The 25,209-nt window shown below is 48.0% G+C and overlaps 1 protein-coding gene and 1 pseudogene across 2 annotated transcripts in view; one reads left to right on the forward strand and one right to left on the reverse strand.

Moving 5' to 3' along the window:
• KLHL22 (kelch-like family member 22) overlaps positions 1-25,209 on the reverse strand; it is a 52,133-nt gene that overhangs the window by 7,542 nt on the left and 19,382 nt on the right. The window contains exons 3-5 of the mRNA XM_011986060.1: positions 24,424-24,589; positions 17,714-18,432; positions 10,643-10,835 (exon numbers count right to left, since the gene is read on the reverse strand). Of these exons, the coding sequence (XP_011841450.1) occupies positions 10,643-10,835; positions 17,714-18,432; positions 24,424-24,589 (1,078 nt within the window). The remainder of the gene's footprint in view (positions 1-10,642; positions 10,836-17,713; positions 18,433-24,423; positions 24,590-25,209) is intronic.
• LOC105543876 lies at positions 522-3,289 on the forward strand (annotated as a pseudogene). Its single transcript, XR_001006679.1, has one exon. The product of XR_001006679.1 is annotated as a kelch-like protein 12 pseudogene (transcript).

The raw sequence follows: 25,209 nt of genomic DNA on the forward strand, positions 1-25,209 counted from the left end.
TTTTGAGACAGAGTCTCGCTCTGTCGCCCAGGCTGGAGTGCAGCGGCATGATCTCGGCTCACTGCAAGCTCTGTCTCCCAGGTTCACACCATTCTCCTGCCTCAGCCTCCCGAGTGGCTGGGACTACAAGGCGTCTACCACCACACCCAGCTAATGTTTTGTATTTTTAGTAGAGACGGGGTTTCACTGTGTTAGCCAGGATGGTCTCAATCTCCTGACCTCGTGATCCACCCGCCTCAGCCTCTCAAAGCGCTGAGATTACAGGTGTGAGTCACCGTGCCCAGCTTCTTTTGCCCTCTTTCTAATGGGGTTATTTGCAGTATTTTGCCAAGGTTTTGTTTTGTTTTGAGACGGACACTCACTCTGTCGCCCAGGTTGGAGTGCACTGTCTTGGCTCACTGCAACCTCCACCTCCCAGGTTCAAGCGATTCTCCTGCCTCGGCCTCCCAAGTAGCTGGGATTACAGGCGTGTGCCACTGCGCCCGACTAATTTTTGTATATTTAGTAGACACGGGGTTTCACCATGTTGGCCAGGCTGGTCTCGAACTCCTGACCTCGTGATCCGCCCACTTTGGCCTTTCAAAATGTTGGGATCACAGGTGTGAGTCACCGCGTCTGGCCTTTCATTGAGTTTTAAGAGTTGTTTATCTATGTATTTATTTAATACTAGTCCTTTGTCAGATAGGTGGTTTGCAAATATTTTTTAATTTTGATGAAGTCCAGCTTATCAATTTTTCTTTTTATGGCTCATACTTTTGGGGTCAAGTCTAAGAATTCCTTGCTCTAGCTAGATCCTCAAGATTTTCTTCTGGTCATCACATCACACGGCCGCCGCAGGGACCAGACCCGGACGGCTCCAGAGCCTCTGCACCCAGAGGGTGGGGGGGTGGGCGACGGTGGCGACGCTTCGGCTCCTCCTGAGCTGCCTGCTGGCCCCATGCCCCACTCCATCCTCACAGGCTGGGGATGGGCCCTGGCGCGGCTGTGTGGTTTCAGGAGCAGAGTTGCAGAATCCAAGGACCCATTTTGTTCTTTCTTTGCACTGCTTTATGGGAGGCATTATGGCCCCCAAAGACATAATGACAAATACTCATGCTAAATCCATCCTCAATTCAATGAATTCCCTCAGGAAAAGCAATACCCTATGATGTGACATTGAGAGTAGAGCAGAAAGACTTCCCTGCCCATTGGATTGTGCTGGTTGCCTGTAGTGATTACTTCTGTGCCATGTTCACTAGTGAGCTTTCACAGAAGGGGAAACCTTATGTTGACATCCAAAGTTTGACTGCCTCTACCATGGACATTTTATCGGACTTTGTGCACACAGAAACAGTACATGTGACAGAATGCACAAGAACTGCTTCCTGCAACCTGTCTGCTTCAGTTGAAAGGTGTGAAACAAGCCTGTTGTGAGTTCTTAGTCAGTTGGACCCTTCTAATTGCCTGGGTTATTAGGGATTTTGCTAAAACCCCAATTGTATTGACCTGATGCAAGCAGCCAGAAGCATTTTCCTGAAGTGGTATAGCATGAAGAGTTCATTCTTCTGAGTCAAGGAGGGGTGGAAAAGCTAATCAAGTGCGATGAAATTCAGGTGGATTCTGAAGAGCCAGTCTTTGAGGCTGTCATCAACTGCCTGAAGCATGTCAAGAAACAGCGGGAAAAACCCTTGCCTAACCTGCTACAGTATGTGCGGATGCCCCTGCTAACCCCCAGGTATATCACAGATGTAACAGATGCTGAGCCTTTCTTCCGCTGTAGTTTACAATGCAGGGATCTGGTGGATGAAGCAAAGAAGTTCATCTGAGGCCTGAACTTCAGTGTCAGATGCAGGGACCCAGGACAAGGGCTCACCTAGGAGCCAATGAAGTGCTTTTGGTGGCTGGGGGCTTCGGAAGCCAGCAGTCTCCCATTGACGTGGTAGAGAAATATGACCCTAAGACTCAGGAGTGGAGATTTTTGCAAACATCACTCGTAACAGACATTATGTGGCCTCAGTGTCCCTACATGACCGAATCTACATTATTGGTGGCTATGATAGCTGTTCCTGCCTTAGTTCAGTGGAATGTCTAGACTACACAGCAGATGAGGATGGGGTCTGGTATTCTGTGACCCCGATGAATGTCTGACAAGGTCTTGCTGGAGCCACCACCCGGGGAGATATGATCTATGTCTCTGGAGACTTTGATGGAAGCAGGTGTCACACCAGTATGGAGTGGTATGATCCAAACATTGACCAGTGGAGCATGCTGGGAGATATGCAGGCAGCCCAGGAAGGTGCTGGACCCGTAGTGGCCAGCGGAGTGATCCACTGTCTAGGAGGGTATGATGGCTTGAATATCTTAAATTCAGTTGAGAAATATACCCTCATACAGGACATCGGACTAATGTTACATCAATGGCCATCGAGTGTTCTGGTGTGGGAGTAGCCCTGCTGAATGACCATATTTATGTGGTGGGGGGATTTGATGGTACAGCCCACCTTTCTTCCAATGAAGCATACAACATTCTCACTGATTCCTGGACAAGTGTCACCAATATGACCACTCCACGATGCAATGTAGGGGCCACAGTGCTTTGGGGGAGACTCTATGCAACTTCAGGATATGATGGTAATTCCCTGCTAAGTAGCATTGAATGTTATGACCCTATCATCGACAGCTGGGAAGTCGTGACATCCATGGGAACCCAGCGCTGTGATGCTGGTGTGTGTTCTCCACAAGAAGTGACCATTGTTGGAGCACCATCCAGAGCTAGTGACCAGTCCAGCGGACAGTTAGTGGGAGAATCAAGAATCCTTTCCAGAATGTCTGTTTCTCACTGTGTGCACAGGGTGATTACAGGCACCAGTGCAGTGATGATTGTACTTATTTGACACATACTCCCCCTCGTCCTGGTTGTTGTTCCTGAGAAGGGTGGGTAACATACTCCAGGGAAAAGAATGTACATTGAATGGATGTAAGAGACCACATGACCTCTCCCACTGCTTTGGGGAGCACTTTCCTGTCATTTCTAACTTACCACGTGCTTGGTGTACTATATGTATGTTGTGCCTCATACGTCGCAAAGAACTAAGGTGAGTATTGCCTACTAGATGTGGGTAATATCCAGCCTAGATGATTGGAAGGATACCAATTTAGGTAAACTTGGTAAAATTCAAGTATTTTTTTTTTTTTTTCCAAGAACAAATACATTTTCTAATCTCCAGGTAGCTAGGGGCAACACAGTTCCATTCTAGAGAGAAACAAAAGGGAAAACCCCACAAAACTTTGGGGCCAAGGGAGAGAGACTCATCTGACACTTCTTTTGGAGGTCAGGATTTATATATCACAAATGAAGTTAGAATAAGTGAAGTAAACTGAACTGGATGGAATGTCAGTGAACTTAGAACAGCACTGAAGTATTACATAGCTTGGAAGATGGAGAAGGGCATATTATTTGAAAGATCTTTTTATTTCCCCAAGGTCTTTCGCACCTTGGGGAAATAAAAGAGTGAACAAATATTGGGATGAGAGAAGATGACATCAATGTGGGAGTTCGGTATAACTGGGGATAAACTAGAAGTACCTGTGATTTTACAGTTGTCTTATTACCTGCCAGGGCTCATCTAGCCATGGCAATGTTTGCCTTGAATGGGGGTGAAAGACTTTCTTTGTTGAATCAAATACTACTACACTATTACACTTCCACACTATTTATTTGGGGATGGGCTGGGAGTGACAGTAGCCTACTATTTCAGCTACCTGATTACTGTCCCATTCTTTCAGAAGCACACTTCTGCCAAGGAGTGGTTTGTACTGCTGTGTTTGGTACATTTAGTCTTTTTTCTGCTATAAGTTTTCCTTACCTGTCGTTTAGTGTATATTTTATTCATCACAGGACAGAATAACCAAGGACAACCAAAATCCTTTTGTTAGTTTTAGTACCTCAACTATCAACATTTCTGGGCTATCATTCAATATTCCTCTGTGTCATGGAGTGAAATTCTTGTTTTATAGGTATTGGGAGCGTGGGAATGTGATAACCTAAACAACCTTTGCTCTGAAATTCCATTTTTCCCTCTTTCCCTGAATTGTATTAACCCACAGAGTTAATTTCCTTTGTATTTTTTAAAGAAAATATTAAAAATCAATAATCTCAAAAAAAAAAAATTTTCTTTTTTTTCCTAGAAGTTTTATGGTTTTACATTTAACTCCATAAGCCATTTTGAATTAATTTTGGTGTACGGTATGGGACTTGGGTTGATGTCCATTTTTTTGCCGATGGATATCTAATTGCTCCAACACTATTTGCTGAAAGATATCTTTCCTCCACTCTATTGCTTCTGCACCTTTGTCCAAAATCATGTGTAACACAACTGGGCATGTTTACCCGGGTCTGTGGGTTTTCCATTCTGTTTCACTGATCTATGTGTCTAACACTCTATCCACACCACAGCTTTGATTACTGTAGCTATGTACTAATCTTGAAATTGGGCAGATTCCTCCCATTTTATTGTTCTTTTTCAAAATTATTTGAGCTATTCTAGTTCCTTTGCCTTTATATATAAATTTCAGAATAATCTCATTTACATCTACTGTCACAAGTAAAATCAAATCAAAATTTAAAAATTACTTATTTTAAAATTTATTTTATTATTATTTTTTGAGACAGAGTCTCACTCTGTCACCCAGGCTGGAGTGCAGTGGCACAAACTTGGCTCATTGCAACCTCTGCCTCCTGGCTTCAAGCGATTCTTGTGCCTCAGCCTCCCGAGTAGCTGGGATTACAGGTGTGTGGCACCACACCCAGCTAATATTTGTATTTTTAGTAGAGACGGGGTTTCACCATGTTGGTGAGGCTGGTCTTGAACTCCTGACCTCAAGTGATACACCATCCTCGGCCTTCCAAAGTGCCAGGATTACAGACATGAGCCACTGCACCCGGCAATAAAAAAAAATTTTAGGCTGGGTGTAATGGCTCACTTCTCTAATCCCTGCACGTCGGCCGAGGCAGGCAGATCACTTGAGACCAGGGGTTCAAGAACAGCCTGGGCTATAAATATGGTGAAACCCTCATGATACTAAAAATATAAATACTAGCTGGGCATGGTGGTGCTCACCTGTAATCCCAGCTACTCAGGAGGCTGAGGCAGGAGAATCACTTGAACCAGTGAGGCAGAGGTTGCAGTGAGCCAGGGTCATGACACTTCATTCCAGCCTGGGTGACAGAGTGAGACTCTGTCTCAAAAAATAAACAAATAAAAATATTTTAAAAAGCTTATTGTGCCTGTAAAAGATTTCATGAACCAAGAAACCCCAAACTGGAAGTGGTATGAAGCCCCAATTCACAGCAGTTACAGCACAGTTTATAAAGCATGAATGAGGAAGTATATTGTTCCCTACTGTACATAAGCTTTCTTTGTAATGCTATCACACTGAGGGAGGACAGCTTAACTTTCAGTTACATGGCTAGAGGCAGTTGGCCTAGGGGCATATCCAAACCTCAGCTTCCATTTTCATTTTCCCTTAATAGTACAAAAAACATTCCTGAAGTTTTGATAGAAATACTAGTATTCCTGTATTAATACTATACCAATATAAGGAATACTGTATTAATATATGTATTATTAATTGGGTTGAGAAAGAACTGACATTCTTACTATTGGACTCTTCCAATCCATGGACTTGGTATGTCTCTCCATCTATTCACATCTTCTTTTATTTCTTTCATCGGTTTTTTGTAATATTCAGTGTACCAATCCTGTGAGGTTTTTTGTTTGTTTTCAGACAGAGTCTTGCTCTGTTGCCCAGGCTGGAATGCAGTGGTGTGATCTCGGCTCACTGCAACCTTTGCCTCCCGGGTTCACGCCATTCTCCTGCTTCAACCTCCAGAGTAGCTGGGACTACAGGCGCCCGCCACCACGCCCAGCTAATTTTTATATTTTTAATAGAGATGGGGTTTCACCATGTTGGCCAGGCTGGTCTTTAACTCCTGACCTCAGGTGATCTGCCCGCCTGGGCCTCCCAAAGTGCTGAGATTACAGGCGTGAGCCACTGTGTCCTGCCAACATGACCTATCCTTTTTCATTCCCCAACATCTGATCCATCAGCAAGCCTGATCAGTTTACCTCCACACTACACTCTGAACCCTCCCATCTCCCTCCAGCTCCACAGCTGTGTGTCAGCACAGGTTACTGCTGCCTTCAACCCAGACCACGCGATGACCCAGGGCCAGCCTCACTTGACTTGGGTTGATGTCCATTTTTTTGCCGATGGATATCTAATTGCTCCAACACTATTTGCTGAAAGATATCTTTCCTCCACTCTATTGCTTCTGCACCTTTGTCCAAAATCATGTGTAACACAACTGGGCATGTTTACCCGGGTCTGTGGGTTTTCCATTCTGTTTCACTGATCTATGTGTCTAACACTCTATCCACACCACAGCTTTGATTACTGTAGCTATGTACTAATCTTGAAATTGGGCAGATTCCTCCCATTTTATTGTTCTTTTTCAAAATTATTTGAGCTATTCTAGTTCCTTTGCCTTTATATATAAATTTCAGAATAATCTCATTTACATCTACTGTCACAAGTAAAATCAAATCAAAATTTAAAAATTACTTATTTTAAAATTTATTTTATTATTATTTTTTGAGACAGAGTCTCACTCTGTCACCCAGGCTGGAGTGCAGTGGCACAAACTTGGCTCATTGCAACCTCTGCCTCCTGGCTTCAAGCGATTCTTGTGCCTCAGCCTCCCGAGTAGCTGGGATTACAGGTGTGTGGCACCACACCCAGCTAATATTTGTATTTTTAGTAGAGACGGGGTTTCACCATGTTGGTGAGGCTGGTCTTGAACTCCTGACCTCAAGTGATACACCATCCTCGGCCTTCCAAAGTGCCAGGATTACAGACATGAGCCACTGCACCCGGCAATAAAAAAAAATTTTAGGCTGGGTGTAATGGCTCACTTCTCTAATCCCTGCACGTCGGCCGAGGCAGGCAGATCACTTGAGACCAGGGGTTCAAGAACAGCCTGGGCTATAAATATGGTGAAACCCTCATGATACTAAAAATATAAATACTAGCTGGGCATGGTGGTGCTCACCTGTAATCCCAGCTACTCAGGAGGCTGAGGCAGGAGAATCACTTGAACCAGTGAGGCAGAGGTTGCAGTGAGCCAGGGTCATGACACTTCATTCCAGCCTGGGTGACAGAGTGAGACTCTGTCTCAAAAAATAAACAAATAAAAATATTTTAAAAAGCTTATTGTGCCTGTAAAAGATTTCATGAACCAAGAAACCCCAAACTGGAAGTGGTATGAAGCCCCAATTCACAGCAGTTACAGCACAGTTTATAAAGCATGAATGAGGAAGTATATTGTTCCCTACTGTACATAAGCTTTCTTTGTAATGCTATCACACTGAGGGAGGACAGCTTAACTTTCAGTTACATGGCTAGAGGCAGTTGGCCTAGGGGCATATCCAAACCTCAGCTTCCATTTTCATTTTCCCTTAATAGTACAAAAAACATTCCTGAAGTTTTGATAGAAATACTAGTATTCCTGTATTAATACTATACCAATATAAGGAATACTGTATTAATATATGTATTATTAATTGGGTTGAGAAAGAACTGACATTCTTACTATTGGACTCTTCCAATCCATGGACTTGGTATGTCTCTCCATCTATTCACATCTTCTTTTATTTCTTTCATCGGTTTTTTGTAATATTCAGTGTACCAATCCTGTGAGGTTTTTTGTTTGTTTTCAGACAGAGTCTTGCTCTGTTGCCCAGGCTGGAATGCAGTGGTGTGATCTCGGCTCACTGCAACCTTTGCCTCCCGGGTTCACGCCATTCTCCTGCTTCAACCTCCAGAGTAGCTGGGACTACAGGCGCCCGCCACCACGCCCAGCTAATTTTTATATTTTTAATAGAGATGGGGTTTCACCATGTTGGCCAGGCTGGTCTTTAACTCCTGACCTCAGGTGATCTGCCCGCCTGGGCCTCCCAAAGTGCTGAGATTACAGGCGTGAGCCACTGTGTCCTGCCAACATGACCTATCCTTTTTCATTCCCCAACATCTGATCCATCAGCAAGCCTGATCAGTTTACCTCCACACTACACTCTGAACCCTCCCATCTCCCTCCAGCTCCACAGCTGTGTGTCAGCACAGGTTACTGCTGCCTTCAACCCAGACCACGCGATGACCCAGGGCCAGCCTCACTTGCTCTGCTCTTGATCCTTGGGCTTTCTTTTCCTACAAGCATGCCCCATGTTTCTTCCTCTGCTCAGGAAAAGCTGTGAGCCCGTCTCCTGCCCTGGAAGGTCCTTCTGTTAGACTAGGCAGATGGTTAGATATGAGCAGGGAAGTGGATTCCAGGTCGGCCTCAGCCCCTAGCATGCCCGGAAGGGACTATGACCTCTGAGACATGTTAACCACACCTGGGGTTTCAAAAGCCCCAACCCCTCTTTCAGTTGAGCTTATCCAGCTCAAATAGGAACTAACTCCACAAGGGACTTTCCACCCCAAGGAGCCTGTGTTGTATATTTTGCCCCAGTTTTGCTTGCTTCGAAAGTAACTTTTGCTCATTGTAACGGTAAAAAACACACCTCCTCGGTGAAGATTTAAGATGCTAATGAGACATGCGATAAATGCACTAGCATGTAGAGCCACAGTGCATGCGCTGCTAGACCACCCAAACAAAACATGCTTATGAGTAACACCTCTTCCCGCCCATTTATGCATAATCATTAAACCTCCCGTAAGGGAGGTTTCCCAGTGCCAGTTGGGGCGATCTTATTCTGGAGCAGCGTGCTCTGCCTCAGCCTTCAGAATGTACTCTCGCTTTTGCAATAAACTGCCTTACGCTTATCTTTGTTAATGCATGTCTCTTGCTTAAAGTCTTTTAACCAAAAAGATAAGAACTGAGGACACATTCCCAGTAACATTTCCTCCCTCTGTAAATGGTAGGTCTAATTGACATCTCCTCAGGTGGACATTCCCCAAAAAGTCCCTCTAGATTCATCCTACCAGAGCCCCCTCCCTGGAAATGCTTCAGTTCAGCCCCCTCTTCATTTCACTTACCATAATTGTAACCACTTTATTGATTTGTTTGCTGGTTAAGAGTGGTTTCTCCTACAAGGCTGTAAACACCATGGAGTGGGGAGTCTTTCTCATTTCTTGTCACCACTGGATTCCCAGGACTTGGTACTTGGTGCTTAGTAGTTGCGGAATGAATGCATGCATGAAAGAAGGAACACCGGCAGCCAGGACGCAGCTAGTTGAAAGCCAAGGCTGCCCCTCTGTGGCCAAGCTGGAGAACTGCTGCTTCCCCAGCTGCCGCAGACAAAGAAATTGCTAAGCCCCTCCCACAACACCCACCTAGGAGGCTTCCCCCATCACCCTTCCTGGAACAGAACCCAAGAGCCCTTCTTGTCCGCTTGGTCTCAAGGACTTCCTGATCTTCTCCATGCAAAATCTGCTCCTTTCCCCAGGATGGGGGTAGGGAGTGTCCTTCCAAAGAGGCTTCCTTCTCCCCAAAGAAGCTGAGAGCAAGGAGTAGGTCACAGCTTGCAGCTCACAGCTGCCCAAGAGACAGAAATCTGTGTGGGCTATGTGAATGACCTGGATAAAGAGCTGGATCCATTGAAGAGACACTAGCCCTCACTCCCTGAAGTCAAAGTCTAAGTCCCTGGGGGGATTAGGGGTCATGAGAGATACTGGAAAGAGGCTTACAAAGGCCAGAGCTCTTGCTAAACTCCCTGAGGCAGTGCAGGTAGAACCTGCCCTCCATACCATCATCTGCCTCTTGGGAATCCCCAAAGGTGTACCTGGCCCATAGCAGGTGCTCCACAAATGCTATGCCAGTACTAGCAGGGTGCATATCCTGTTCTCGGAAGCTGAGACCCAGGAAATAGGGGGCCAGCAAGGCCTGTTCCTTCCCTGGGATCCCATGTCTGGTTGTTACACCAGGCCTGAGTACCCCAAAGCCATAATATAAAAAAGAGGCACCTCCCTAAAACATCACTTTTCCACAATGAACATAATTTTAAACATCTTCAAATTGGAATAAAAGTATTATATAGGATGCACATGATTTTGTTTTCTTTTCAAGTTGTCCCAATATTCAAACATAGGATTTAATATAAAAAATAAAACTTTCAAGTGTTTCTTGGCTCTGGAAGGCCCCACCCTTCAGGGGACCTAGAGGGAAGAGGTCTGAGGATAGGCCAGTGAGCTGGGCTACTGAGGGCCCTCACCTCTCTCAGGGCCCCTTCCTGTTTAACATCTCTGGAAGTGTCCCAGCTCATCTCAGCTGCACAAAGAGCAAATGTTCTATCCACATTTGAACTACAAGGTTAAAGCAGCTTGCCAGGGCCAAGGTGGTGTGACAAGGTCTCAGCATGTGAGACTCACAAGTGGGGTGCAATTCTGAGCAATGGGGTCTGGATCCTTGATGAGCCTCCCCAGGTGGGCTGGCTGAACCTCATGGGGCCTCATCAATGCATTCAATGCAGGGTCTCTGGAGAAGCATGGATTCTGCTCACTGAGCCTGTTTCCCTGACCTGGGACAGGTCTTAACACCTGGGCCTCTCACTCTTTGCATATCCTGGGGAAGGAAATTAGGCAGGAGAAGGCCCCTCTTCTTCCTTACCTCCCTCTTGAGTGGAGCCACATATGCCCAGCAGTTGGTGGCAGGGTCGTAGCGCTCCACAGCATTCAGGTCGTTGTGGTAGTCACGGCCCGCCACAGCGTAGATGTACCTGCCTACAACACACACGGACAGGTCGGCGTGCTCCTGCTGCAGGGACTGGATCTGGAACCAGCGGTTGTGCCGTGGGTCATACCTGTGCCAAGATATGAGGAAAGCACAGCACTGACTAGGCAGGGAGGCTGCCCCACAGGCTTGCACCTCTTGTTCTGGTCCCATTTCTGCTTTGCCTCGGCCCAGCCTGAACCCTCCCCAACTGCCCCACACACCAGTGCACACCGATCTACAGCCAGGCCTGCAGGCTGTTACACACCTGAGCACAGGTGCTTCCCCAAACACAGAATGGAAGGAGTGGCCAGAAGCCTTCTGTGTTTCCACCTAACTGTCCACCTGGGCTGTCCAGTGGCTTCTTTTTTTTTTTTTTTTTTTTCTTTTTTTGTGAGACTGGGTCTCTCTGTCCCCTAGGCTGAAGTGGAAGTGGAAGTGCAGTGGCACAATCATGGCTCACTGTAGCCTCGACCTCCTGGGCTTAAGTGATCCTACCACCTCAGTCTCCCGAGTAGCTGGGACTAGAGGTATGCACCACTACATCAACTATTTTTTTTTTTTTTTTGATAAAGACAAGATCTTGACACCTGTGACATATATTGTCCAGGCTGGTCTCAAACTCCTGGACTTAGGCAATCCTCCTGCCTCAGCTTCAATGGCTGTACAGCCACTTCCATCTCACTTACCTCATCTCCTCGTCCACATAGCCTTGCTCCCACTCAGGAGGGCCTCCAAATACAGCCTCTCCACTGGATGGGTGCATCAGCCCCCTCACTGGCCTCCCGGCCTTGAACTTCCCCCAGCACTTCATCAGGAGTGGTCTGCTCAGGCACACCCTGCACACAGCACCCATCATACCCTCAAGCTTTGTCAACAGCAGCACACAAGGCTCTAGTCATCGTACTTTCACCTCCTCCCACCATGCTGCCAGCCCCGAGTTTCCTGACCTCCCCTCCACTCAAGGCCTCCCTCTCTGGGAAACTGGAAAGGGTTAACTCCCACCCTGGACTGCAGGCTTTGTAAGGGCAGGGTATGTGAGATTCCAGGGACCCCCCATGGGAGAAAAGGCACTGGACTCGCTGCAGCAGGCCCATGAGGGTAGAGGAGTCTGGCTAGGACCCAAGGGGGGCTCCTGGGCTGAGCACCAACAGGGAGCATGGCCTGCAGTGTGGAGCAGAGATGATCATAGAGCCATGAGGGGCCAGGACCCAGTGAGCTCAAAGCCAGTGTCTGAAGCCTCCTTGCCCAACAGCCCACAGATAGTTACAGCCTCTTTCAGACAAGTGTTTTTATTTCTCCAGAGGAAGAGTTATTCCAAAGAGAACAAGTCTAACTTCAACTGGCTCACAAGACAGTAACCAAAATTTTCTTTGGCCTGTGCCCTATGCTGGTCAGTGAAAAGATCAGTTTCATCCTTTGCTCCAAAGCACAAGTTAGCTGTGCTCTGCTGCTGCTTCCTCCAGCCCCTGCAGCGTGGCCAGCCCCTCCCTGCCTACCAGGAATGCAGCAAACAAGAGCCTCAGGAGGCAGGGCCAACAGGAGAGGGAACACACACCTGGGTGCCCCTGACCTGGTGTGAATCCTGGGCTCTGCCCTGTCTAGCTGGGTCTGCCTGGGCATCAGTTTTAATCTCTTGGAGTTTACTCAGTTCTGCACCTGTCCAATGAGGTGATATCACCTGCCTAGAAAAGCTATCAAGAGGAATCATAAAAGATGAGCATGAAAAGGGTCCTTGTTAACTTTGGGGTTCTAATGGATCAGGGTTCATTTCTATATTCCTAGAACTCAGTAGAGCCTTTGGCTCAGGACAGATTATGTTCTGTCTGCTGAATGAATTAAACAAAGGAATAAGATTACCAGCAATGAATCATTCATTCACTCTATCAACATTCCCAGGCCTCCCACTGTGGATGGGGCACAGTGCTCAGCACTACATCCAGAGGGAGCCTCAAGAGGTCAGGGCCCTGCCTTTCCCTGCAGAATGGAAACAGGCTAACCAGAGCAGTGCTCGATATAATGACAGACACTGTGAAGGAAAGAAAGGGAGGTAAGGAGATGAGTGACCTGCTAGTTAGCAGGGCCTGGGGAGGGCAGAGCTTCCTTCCAGTGATCAGGAAAGGCCTCCTGAGAAGGCAAGGTCTGAGACCTGCATGACCTGGGGCACAAGCCAGAATAAGGTCTGGCTAGGGACCAGCAGTCCAGGCTTGGGGCACAGCACTCACAGAGGCCCCGTCAACTGGCTGGGATGGTGCTGTTCACTGCCTTTCCTGTGCGCCATGCTCCTTTATGTACAAATCTTTCCTCTCTTGTGTTCATTCTGGCTCAATCAACATCTGCACCCCAAGTGTCTGCAACTACAGTGAGATAGGACCCTCCATGTGCTTCTGTTTGCTCTTCTCGTCTACTGTCCTAACAGCTTTTAAAGCTGAGTTCATGTGGATTTGTGGCTTCAAATTTAAAGACACATACAGGGCCGGGCGTGGTGGCTCACACCTGTAATCCCAGCACTTTGGGAGGCCGAGGCGGGTGGATCATGAGGTCAGGAGTTCAAGACCAGACTGGCCAATGTGGTGAAACCCCGTCTCCACTAAAAATATAAAAAATTAGCCAGGCATGGTGGCGTGTGCCTGTAGTTCCAGTTACTCCGGAGGCTGAGGTAGGAGAATCACCTGAACTTGGGAGGTGGAAGTTGCAGTGAGCTGATATCATGCCACTGCACTCCAGCCTGGGCGACAGAGCAAGACTCCACCCCACCAAAAAAAAAAAGACACCAACAGTGATACCATATGTCAATAATTTAGACATAGCCAAAGTTCCACTGATTTCTTATTTCCCTGTTGTGTCCTGTATCCCTCCTTCCCCTTTATTGAATTAATTTTCTACTTTATTAGAATAAGTCCTCAAGCAATATTTTTCTAATAAAAATAAGCTTTATTTTTACATATAAAGATGTAAACAATTTTAGTTATTGCTATGGACTAGATGTTTGGATTCCCCCAAAACCCCTATGTTGAAGGCCTAACCCCCAATGTGATGCTACTGGGAGGCATGGCCTTCGGGAGGTGATCAGGTCATGAGGGTGGAGCCCCATGACAGGCTTAGTGCCCAAGACTACAGCTCTTTCTCTCCACCATGTGAGAACACAGACGGAAAGGGCCCTTACCGGGACTGAACTGGCCAATACCATGATCTTGGACTTCCTAGTATCCAGACAGTGAGAAATAGAGGTATGTTGTCTAAGTCACTCCATCTGTAGTATTTGTTATAGCAGCTGAAACTGACTAGGAGAGTCACTTTAACTCAGATTTGTATCATCCTATTTTAAACTCAGATATGAACCCTAGAGCTGGTACAAAAATATTCTGGAATTCCTGTTAAATTCAGTAGACTGTGGCCAGATGTGGTGGCTCACACCTATAATCTCAGCACTTTGGGAGGCTGAGGCAGGCAGATCACGAGGTCAGGAGATCAAGACTGGCTAACCATCCTGGCTAACACGGTGAGACCCTGTCTCTACTAAAAATACAAAAAATTAGCCAGGCTGGTGGCAGGCGCCTGTAGTCCCAGCTACTCGGGAGGCTGAGGCAGGAGAATGGTGTGAACCCGGGAGGCAGAGCTTGCAGTGAGCTGAGATCACACCACTGCACTCCAGCCTAGGATACAGTGAGAGTCCGTCTCAAAAATAAAAAATAAAAAAAACAGTAGACTGTTTTTCTTCTATATTTCTATGACTTAAGCATTTGCATGACTATTAATGTTTTAATGTCTATTAAATTTTTTAAAATAAATTAAATGTACTGACCAAGCACGGTGGCTCATGCCTGTAATCTCAACACTTTGGGAGGCTGAGGTGGGCGGATCACCTGAAGTCAGGAGTTCAAGACCAGCTTGGTCAACATGGTGAAACTCCATCTCTACTAAAAATACAAAACAATGGCGGGGCGTGGTGGCTCACATCTGTAATCCCAGCACTTTGGGAGGCTGAGGCAGGTGGATCACCTGAGGTCAGGAGTTCGAGACCAGCCTGGCCAACATGGTGAAACCCCATCTCTACAAAAAATACAAAATTAGCGGGGCATAGTGGCACACACCTGTAATCCCAACTACTCAGGAGGCTGAGGCAGAATTGCTTGAACCTGGGAGGCAGAGGTTGCAGTGAGCCAAGATCACACCATCACACTCTAGCCTGGGCAGAAAAGAGCGAGACTCCATCTCAAAAAAAAACCCCCAAAACAAAAAAGTTAGCTGGGCGTGGTGGTGGATGCCTGTAATCCCAGCTATTTGGGAGGCTGAGGCAGGAGAATCACTTGAACCCAGGAGGCAGAGGTTGCAGTGAGCTGAGATCATGCCAATGCACTCCAGCCTGGGTGACAGAGCTAGACTCCTCTCAAAAAAAAAAAAAAAAAAAAAATTAAACGTACTTTAAAATATTAGCAGCCACGAAAATGCCCAGGGAAAAATCACATTATTTAAAACAAATTTTTTTAGAGACAGGGTCTCACTCTGTTGCCCAGGCTACAGTACAGGGGCATGACCACAGTTCACCGAAGTCTAAAACTCCTGAGCTCAAGTGATCCTCCTGCCTCAGCCTTCCAAGTAGCCAGGACTGCAAGCACGCACCATCAGGCCCAGCTAATTTTTTTTTTTTCGGTAGAGACGGGGTCTCGCTTTGTTGCCCAGGCTGATCTTGAATTCCTGGGCTCAAGAGATCCTGCTGCCTCAACCTCTCAAAGTGCTGGGATTATTGACATGATCTGCACATAGCCTAAATTATTATTTTAAGTAGGGTCAGGGCACATAGCAGCATGTAACCAGCTACTACTAGGTATACTATGCAGTTGGTGTTCAGTAATCCACAGGGCTATGGCTATGGGAAAGGTACAAAGAATAATGTAGATAATATAGATACAAAGAAAGAAGGAATGAAAGAAAAAAAGTAGTATCTTGGAGACAAACACCATTTGCTCCAAGAGAGGTAAGGTTTTAAAATATGCGGTTTCTGTATCAATGCTTTAAGATATAACCTGGTAAGTAACTCATCAAAATGCAAAGCCTAATTTACTGTAAAATCTTGTTTCCTTATATTCTAAAAGCCTATAGCTTTTAGAATTCACCAGTTCTAAGGCTGATGAAATGAGAAAGCAGAGAAAGATCCAAACTCTTAGAATATTCAAATTAAGGATTCATGTGGAAGTTTTGAGTCCACTGGAAGGTTAATGAAGCCTTCATTCTGGAGAAATGATACACCCCTGGGTTAACCAGTAGGGCTGTGGCCCTTCCCGCCACTTCCACTCTGTGGGTACCTACTCTCTCAAGGCAGGTCTTGCCGACCCCACTTGCCATTGTGATCCTACTCTCAGACAGGGGTTTGGGACTGGTTATTGGTTACAGGGGCTAATATTAGCATTACTCAGAGTTCAGCTTTGGTCTCACAAACACCCCTTCACAAGGGGAAATTCATACTCCCACTGTAAGTGAAAGTGAGATTAATGGCCCATAGCAGGTGGACAGAGGACAGGGGCAGGCAGAATCCCTAGCTGTCACCCCCAGGGACAGTTCTGTGGAAACATCCAGCATCCCTGCTGGGCACACAGCTGTCTCTACCTTCTGCTAAGGGTCAGAGGCCAAAACACTCTGGAGAGATTGGCTTTGCAGGTCTGTAGGTTACTCTCAGCAGGGTGGTCTGGCCTTGGCCCCCCAACTGGGAAACCGAGTCCCCTAAAAAAGAAGGTTTAAGGTTTGGCCAGAGGGAAGTCTGAACCTGGTGTGGCCACATCCACTGGGGGGACAACTTTTGTTTAGGGAGGAAATAAAGGTAGCTGTTTCCTTTTTTCTGAAACCTGCCCTTCCTCATACTTAACCACAATGTGTTATTGCCAACCTCTGAGTCTCATCAGCTTAACAAAGGAGATCACTTTCTGCGGCCAGGAGTAGAGAGGTGGCCTAGAAATGGTCTTCTCCTCCTTGGCCAGGATCACTATGCTTGATTCCAAGTGGCATGGCCAGGCCAGGCCCTACCCCACCCTGATCCCAGAAAACAGAAACATGAACATGAACTCAGTCAGCATGTAGCTCATGGCTGCTGGAAATAGTTAGCAATCTCTCTCTCTCCAGCACAGCTCCGTCTTTCAGCATGAAGGGTGGGGAGATTTCTCACATGCACCAAGGTAAGGTGGAGGGATCCCTGGAAATCTAATGGTAGTTGAGGCTGGTGGGCTTGACCCACTGTCCCTTGCTCTGCTCAGAAATGCATTTGTGAGATCACAGCCTAAGTGACTGATAGAGCCAGGTGCATCCTACGGACCACAGCAGTCCACAAAACCCTCTCTTGGGAAAACTGCCTCCTCCCAGGGGAAATTGTGCTAAGTGTGTGGCTGACTGCAGGGCACAGCGAAAATGCAGCATGAGGCTCAGTGATGCTTGTTGGCCTTTACCACTCCCCTGGGCTGAAGACTGCATGCTGCTCAGGCACAGAAGCAGGAAGTCTGTTCCACCATCAGCGAGCAGGTAAGAAAGAAGAAAGAGCAAGGCAGACTGGCGAAGGGAAACTGAAACAATATGCATCAAAGCTGAGAGAGAGCATGACGGAGGGTGAGGCTGCCCAGCTGCCACTGCTCCTAGGTCCTCTCCATCCCAGTCCGACTGCCTTTCCTGCTGTGGACTCCCCTCCCGTCTCCTCCTGCACAATACACTCACAACCTAGCCCACCCCAAAGAGGCTGAGCAGGGGTCCATGGTAAATGGGTTTCTGAGGAGTAGATGATATGCAGGAAAGAAGGCAATCCAGATGTCCCCTTCCCTTATCTCACTGCTGTCCACCTTCTCTGAATTCACCCAGACTTTATTCCACAATGACAAGTGAAGCTCATGTGAAAGGCTGGGGGAACCTGAGCAACTCTCTCAGCCCATGACTTCCACACCCTCACATCACCTGAAGACAAAGGGACCAGCTAGCACCCTGTCCTACCTCCAGCATCGGGACTCTGCTCGAAATCCTTGGACATTGTTGTCCCCTCCAATCAAGTATACGAAGTTGTTGAGCACCGCGATGCCCTGGTTAGACATGCGGGGGGCCAGGGAGGCAGTGAAGTGCTTCCACTCTCCCAGTAAAGGGTTTAGATACTTGGCCTGGTCGCTGAGGACAGTGGACGGCGTGGAGTGAATGCCCCCGAAGCCCACAACGCACTGGAAGTCCGACCGCAGCTCCGTTTGCGGGCTCTGCAGGCTGGGCTGTAGGCTCTCGTTCCGGTGGTACATGAGGGCACTGGCCACTGTGTCCCTCAATGGGCTGGGGTCCAGCTTGTCATGCAGCCGCTGCAGGACCTCAGCTTCCATCAGCGGAAACCGCACTGTCTCAAGGAGCTTTGGGGGCTCATGCAGCGAGATCTGGTCAGCCTGCACCTGCTCCAGGCTGTAATGGTAGAGAAGGGCTCCCTCGTATACCTCGGTCTCGCAGGAGACCTCCAGGCGATTGCTGCTGAGGAGGGAGTAGACCTTCTCCAGTGGAAGCTGGCGGTACTTGTCAGTCCGAGAGAAGGCCACAAAGTTTTTGAGGATGTAGGTGTCCAGTTGCTCAGTCAGGCGGCTCAAATCAAACAGCTCTGCCAGCCGGTAGACATCAAGAATGTTCTCTTCGTCTACCCAGGACATGAGGAAATCACAGCAGAAATGGATAATTTCTGGGATCTGCAGAGAGAATGACACCCATTCAAGCCTGGGCTGGCGAACAGCATCTGGGGGTGGGAGACAGAATGATGGCAGAAATACAGGCCCTTGTGGGCCAGGCAAAGTGGAAGGGAAGTCCTCCTTAATTGTCCCTGACCTTTTCTGACACACTGGAGACTGGGGCTTACTGCAGACTGGGTTTAAGTCCTGGTTTGGAAACGTACCAGGTGACAGGATATACAGCATGTTTTGTTGTTTTGTTTTTTGTTTTTTGAGACGAAGTTTCACTCTTGTTGCCCAGAATGGAGTGCAGTGGCGCAATCTCGGCTCACTACCACCTCTGCCTCCCAGGTTCAAATGATTCTCCTGCCTCAGCTTCCCATACAGAATGTTTTTAACCTCTCTAAGCCTCAATCTCCTCATCTATAAAACTGGGATCATTAAAGTGAAGAGGAGTATGATGAAAATAAGAGAGTACATGGGAGTGGACCCTTGATATACGTCAGCTCCCTCTTAGATCAAAAGTACTGGCTCAGCCAGGCATGGTGGCTTACGCCTGTAATCCCAGCACTTTGGGAGGCCGAGGCGGGTGGATCACGAGGTCAGGAGATCGAGACCAGCCCGACCAACATGGTGAAACCCCGTTTCTACTAAAAATACAAAAATTGGCTGGGCGTGGTGGTGCGCGCCTATAATCCCAGCTACTCAGGAGGCTGAGGCAGAAGAATCGCTTGAACCCAGGAGGCAGAGGCTGCAGTGAGCCAAGATCGCGCCATTGCACTCCAACCTGGGTGACACAGTGAGACTCCATCTTAAAAAAAAAAAAAAGCACTGGCTCTCCAGAAAAGCAGGAAGCAGCACAAACGGTTACTGTGTCATGTATCTGTGGTTTGGAAAGGACCTAAGACCACCCCCATCCTTACCCTAGGATTCTCTAGAAGAGCCTGTCTCTCCAAAAGTGCTGGGAGCAAAAGCAAACCCCGCCTTTTCCCCCTGCCAGAACATCCACCCTGGTTCCCTAGGAGTGCTCAGAGCCTCTCAGACACCTAACCAGCACCAACCCAGAAACCTGACTTAGAATTCTTTTTCTTTTTTCTTTTTAAAATTTGAGACAGGGTCTTGCTGTGTCACCCAGGCTGGAGTGCCATGGCAAGATCACAGCTCACTGAAGTCTCAAGCTTCTGGGCTCAAGTGATCCCTGACTCAGGGTTCCTGAGGTCCCCAGCTGGGTCAAGACCCACTTGACTCCAGTAAGTGAAGGGGCTCCCAGGTGGCCACATCAACCCTTCCCAACCGTGGGGAAGCACTAGTGGTTTGAAAGGACGGCGAGAGAGAATGGCACTGGAGGGAGATGGGAATGAGGCCACAACTAGCAGGCTGTTAAAGGCCACCCTGTGAACAACCAAATCTTGGAGAATAGAAGACAAAGGTAAGGGCCCTAGGGAAAACTGCCTGGGAGAACAAACCAGGTGTTGATAAATTCTTTAGGAAAGCAGGATTTTAGAGGTTCAGTGGGGCCCCCCAGTGCCTACCTCCTTTCTTTCCGAGTTCAGATTGAAAATGACAGAGTATCTTGACCTCTCTGTGACCCAGCCAACTGCAGGTTTTCCCAGCAGGCTTGAACCCAAACCGGGCCCTTGAACATTCCCAGGCACTGATAAAGGCATCAAGGTTGTTACCCAAAACAGTGAAAGAAAAACTGGTTCTGGCCCTGAGACAAATTCCTTAAACCCTAATTGAAACTCCATACCCTAACCCACTCCATGGGCAAGCCTGGGTAAAGCCTCTCTTTTCCCTTATCTGTCTTGAGGACATGCTGCACCACTCTATACATAAGTTCCCCCTAATAAACGCTCTGGCCAGATCACCCTGGTGTTTGATGCTTCTTTCTTCGGAATCCCAAACCAGCTCCATTTCAGGATGCTGTGGGGTCCCCTCTTGCGGGAACCCCCCTGCTACCAACTCCAGTCATGGGTTCAGTGCAATAAATCAGTTTCTCTAAAAATGGAAATACCTGGCTTATCCAGGATCATCAATAAATTAACCATTACACATGGAATAATTCTGCTGGTATTTATTTATTTATTTATTTTTAAATTTTTATTTATTTATTTATTTTTGTTGAGACGGAGTCTCGCTCTGTTGCCCAGGCTGGAGTGCAGTGGCGCGATCTCGGCTCACTGCAAGCTCCGCCTCCCAAGTTCAAGCCATTCTCCTGCCTCAGCCTCCCGAGTAGCTGGGACTACAGGCGCCCGCCACCACGCCTGGCTAATTTTTTGTATTTTTAGTAGAGACTGGGTTTCACCGTGTTAGCCAGGATGGTCTTGATCTCCTGACCTCATGATCCGCCCGCCTCGGCCTCCCAAAGTGCTGGGATTACAGACGTGAGCCACAGCGTCCAGCCAAGGTATTTAAAGTTTATCAATAAATACTAACAATAACTTTTTTAAAATTCAAAAGACATCTAATATTGCTTGCAAGGTGACATGCTAAGGGCTGGATGGGACCTACCAAATGTCGGGCAGGTATGTGCCTACACTAGGTATCCCCGTGGTACTTCGCTTGGCCCTGACCATCTTCTGTGCCTACACGAGGTATCCCCATGGTGCTTTGCTCGGCCCTGACCATCTTCTGTGCCTACACAAGGTATCCCATGGTGCTTTGTTCGGCCCTGACCATCTTCACTTGACCTTCTGTTTTCCCCCTTTGCCAGTACTTCTGCTTTGCCACTTCTTTCCAAACGACTAGGTTTTCCTAAAATTCTGGTTTGTCATGGGCCAGGGTCCTGAAGACCAAGTTTTGGGCAGAATGTGAGCACAAACAGCTCTGAAGAAGCCTGGGCAGCAGCAGCTCCTTGAGAGGACCCCGCTGATACTCTTTTCAGTCCTATTTTTAGAGCAGTGGGCCTTCTGCTCAGTGAAATCTCACAGAGGAACCAGCCTGGGCTCAGGATGTGCAAAAGCCCCATAAGAGGCTCACAGAAGGGACTGCATGTGCTTGGGGCAACCCAATAGGACAGTGTTACTGGGAATCAGACTCAGGCCTCTGGGGACACCGTGAAGAGTCTGGTCCCAGGCCTAGTGCAGGGCACAACACATGGGGAAAGCTCCCAATAGTCACTAGCTATGTGAACACACACAATCCTACAGGCCTATGGACTTGACATGGTCATGCCAAGTAAAACCGGCTATAAAACAATATTGCAAAGAAGCCTGATTTTTGAGATAAGCTGGCATGTAGTAGTGTGATCACAGCTTACTGCAGTCTCCACCTCCTGGGCTCGAGTGATCCTCCCACCTCATCCTCCCGAATAGCTGGAACTACAGGTGCATACCACTATGCCCAGCTATTTTTAAAAAGCTTCTGTAGAGATGGGGTCTCGCTTTGCTGACCAGGCTGATCTCAAACTCCTGGCCTCAAGCGATCCTCTCACCTTGGCCTCCAAAGGTGCTGGGATTACAGGCATGAACCTCCAAGCCTGGCCCAGAAGCCTGACATGTTAAAAAACAAAGCTAGGCTGCTGCCCCTGAGATGGCCTCTGAGGCAGTAGGGGAGATGACCCAGGGCTGTCGGGAGCACTGGCCAAACCAACAGAGAGAGACTGTAGGCCTCCAAGCTGACTGGTGAGAGTGAAAGTGGTGTTAGGAAGATGATCTGGTTTCAGTGTGTGTGATCGCTGCAGGGAGAAGAAGGAAATGGCAGAAATATAGAGATGGAGGCCAGGCAAAGGGGAAGGAAATGGAAACACAGAACAGAGATGGTTACAAGCAATACTGAGAAGGACGACCTGTCCTCACTTGGGGAATTAAGAAGGTGGACAGGCTCAAGGAGTCACTGAGGTTGAGCCCAGGGAACTGGCAGGATGGTCACAGGACACACAGAGCAGGGGGACTGGCAGGGGAGCTCCAGGAGAGTGGCAGGTGTGAAGGAGGAGATAGGACGGCTGGAGCTGAGCCATGCTGGGGGAAATGTTTCAAAGGCAGCTGAATCAGGAATTAACTGCTGCCAGGGTGGAGAACTGGACGAGTGTTCCCAAAGTGAAAATGACAGGGATGTGGGGACAGAAGAGATCTCTAAACAAAAGAAGAGGGGGAAATTCTTTTGTTGTAAAACCCAACTCCATCTACTCACCATGCAGGTATGGTGAGACAAGTCAGTCATCTCAGATCAACCCACCCAGCATCCAGGTCCTAACAATCTGAGAATAGGGCACAGGGAGGCCGCCAGGGCCTTGTCACATGGGGTGGCACCTCCATATGCCCCCGAACAGGTTGGTTTTCCTAGGACTTGAGTGTTTTTTTAATTGCGCCAAACCTGCCCTCATGGGAAGAAAGGTCAGAATGATGAACTTAGCATAGCACTTTGTTTCACTTTTAAGAAATGTGGGAAGAGGTGACTCTCAACTCGTATCAGGCCTCTGATTGATAGTTCAAAGGCACCTGCAGGCCCAGTCCTGTTTAACTGCACCCACACCACTGAGAATAATCCTCCAAAGCATAAGTCACACTGTCAAAGCCTCAGAAAACTTTTTGAATTCTGTAGGAAAACAAGTACTTAAACTTCAATAACAGGTTGGGCACAGAGGCTCACACCTGTAATCCCAGAACTTGGGGAATCCAAGGTGGGAGTATCACCTGAGGCCAAGAGTTTGAGACCAGCCTGGGCAACATAACAAGGCCCCATCCCTGGCTGGGCGCAGTGGCTCACATCTGTAATCCCAGCACTTTGGGAGGCCAAGGCAGATGGATCACCTGAGGTCGGGAGTTCGAGACCAGCCTGACCAACATAGAGAAACCCCATCTCTACTAAAAATATAAATAAAACTAGCCAGGCATGGTGGCACATGCCTGTAATCCCAGCTACTCAGGAGGCTGAGGCAGAAGTGCTTGAACCCAGGAGGCAGAGGTTGCAGTGAGCCGAGATCGTGCCACTGCATGCCAGCCTGGGTGACAGAGCAAGACTCTGTCTCAAAAAAACAAAAAACAAAACAAAACAAAAAAAAAACAAGGCCCCATCCCATCCGTATAAAAATATATATACATATATGTATCAGCTAGGCACAGTGGCATGCATCTTTAGTCCCAGCTACTCAGAAGGCTGAGGCAGGAGGATCACTTGAGCCTAGGGGGTGGAGGTTACAGTGAACTATGATCATGCCATTGCATTACAGTCTGGGTAACAGAGTGAGATCCTGTCTTTTAAAAAAAATAAACAGGCCAAGCACATTGGCTCACACCTGTAGTCCCAACACTTTGGAAGGCTGAGGTGGATCACTTGAGGCCAGGGGTTCAAGACTAGCCTAAGCAACAAAGCAAGCCCCTATCTCTATAAAAAAAAAATTTAAAAATTAGCCAGGTGTGGTGGCACATGCCTGTAGGTCCCAACTACTTAGGAGGCTGAGGCAGAAGGATTGCTGGAGTCCAGGAGGTTGAGGCTGCAGTGAGCTGTGATTGTGCCACTGCACTCTAGCCTGGGCAAGAGAGAGAGAGCTTGTCTCCAATAAATTGAATGAGCGGATGGATGGATGCATGCATGCATGGATGGATGGATGGAGAAATAAATAGATAAAGTTCAATAACAAAAAGCATATGTTTTCAAGAGACTGAAGTGGTCCAGTGCGGGGACAGGCAGGAAGGGCCCTGGCAGCAATGCTGGTGGACGCTCCGCATTGCCAGACTCCAAAGCACACAGGACGTCCGCATGCAGCCTCGGGTCAGCCTACCTGCTTATGTTCAGGATGCTTTCAATGACAGGGAGACTCAGACAGTGGGGAAACAACCAGCAATAGTGAAGAGGGCAAAGGCAGAGGGCCTGGGGTGTCTGAAGCAGCTCTGTTTTAGCTCTAGGGCACAACTCCAGAGTCCTCCCCACTTCATGGCCTTCTTCACTGCTTGGTCTCCTCACACTCCTGACCCATCTTCAAGCCAATGCTAGTGCCTGGCAGGCATCATGGGCATCTCAGGGAACCCCACTTGGGTGTGGGTCTGCCTTGCTAGACGAGACATGCCTCACCTGAAGTTGGCAGGCAGCCACCAGTGTCTCTTGCACATTGCTCAGGCTGAGCTCCAGCTCGGAGGTGTATATGAAATGTAGGATTTGGCACATAGCATTGTAGGACACGCCGTGGATCAGGACCTCTTCCTGTTCCATCTCTTTCAATCCCCCAGCAAACATTCCTCTGAAAGGTGAAGACACAAGAAAATTGAGTTATACCAACAAGGACTCAAGCCCAGGTTGCCAAGAGTGACAGTATTCAGAGAAGAACCTGGTGCTGGAGGCGGGGCCCGGGGAGTGGGCTGACCCACTCTGTGCTCTGAGTGAACTGTGTGCACGCATGAGCCATCCCACAAAAGGATCCTGACCAAGTCTGGGCAGCCATCCTGGAAATTGTCCTGTTTCCCTTTTCATGGGCCCAAGGAGTCCCGTATGAGCCTCGGGAGGGGAGGCCACGCACAGCTTGCTTCTGCTGTGTTCATCAGTGCAGTTCCTGGATCGGAGCAGTAGCAACTCCAGAGCACATTTCAAAGCAATGAATTAATGGGAAACTAATACAAGTCGTTTCATTCAATGTATATTTATGAAGTTCCTACCAAATGCCAAGTATCATTCAAAGAGCAGAAGGAGGCCAGGCACGGTGACTCACATCTGTAATCCCAGAACTTTGGGAGGCCGAGGCAGGCGGATCATTTCAGGTCAGGAGTTCAAAACCAGCCTGGCCCATAAGGTGAAATTGCATCTCTACTAAAAATACAAAAATTAGCTGGGCGTGATGGTGTCTCCTCTGAGTTCCTCAGATGG

Source organism: Mandrillus leucophaeus, unplaced genomic scaffold (assembly GCF_000951045.1).
Source record: "Mandrillus leucophaeus isolate KB7577 unplaced genomic scaffold, Mleu.le_1.0 Scaffold291, whole genome shotgun sequence".
Taxonomy (NCBI): Eukaryota; Metazoa; Chordata; class Mammalia; order Primates; family Cercopithecidae; genus Mandrillus; species Mandrillus leucophaeus.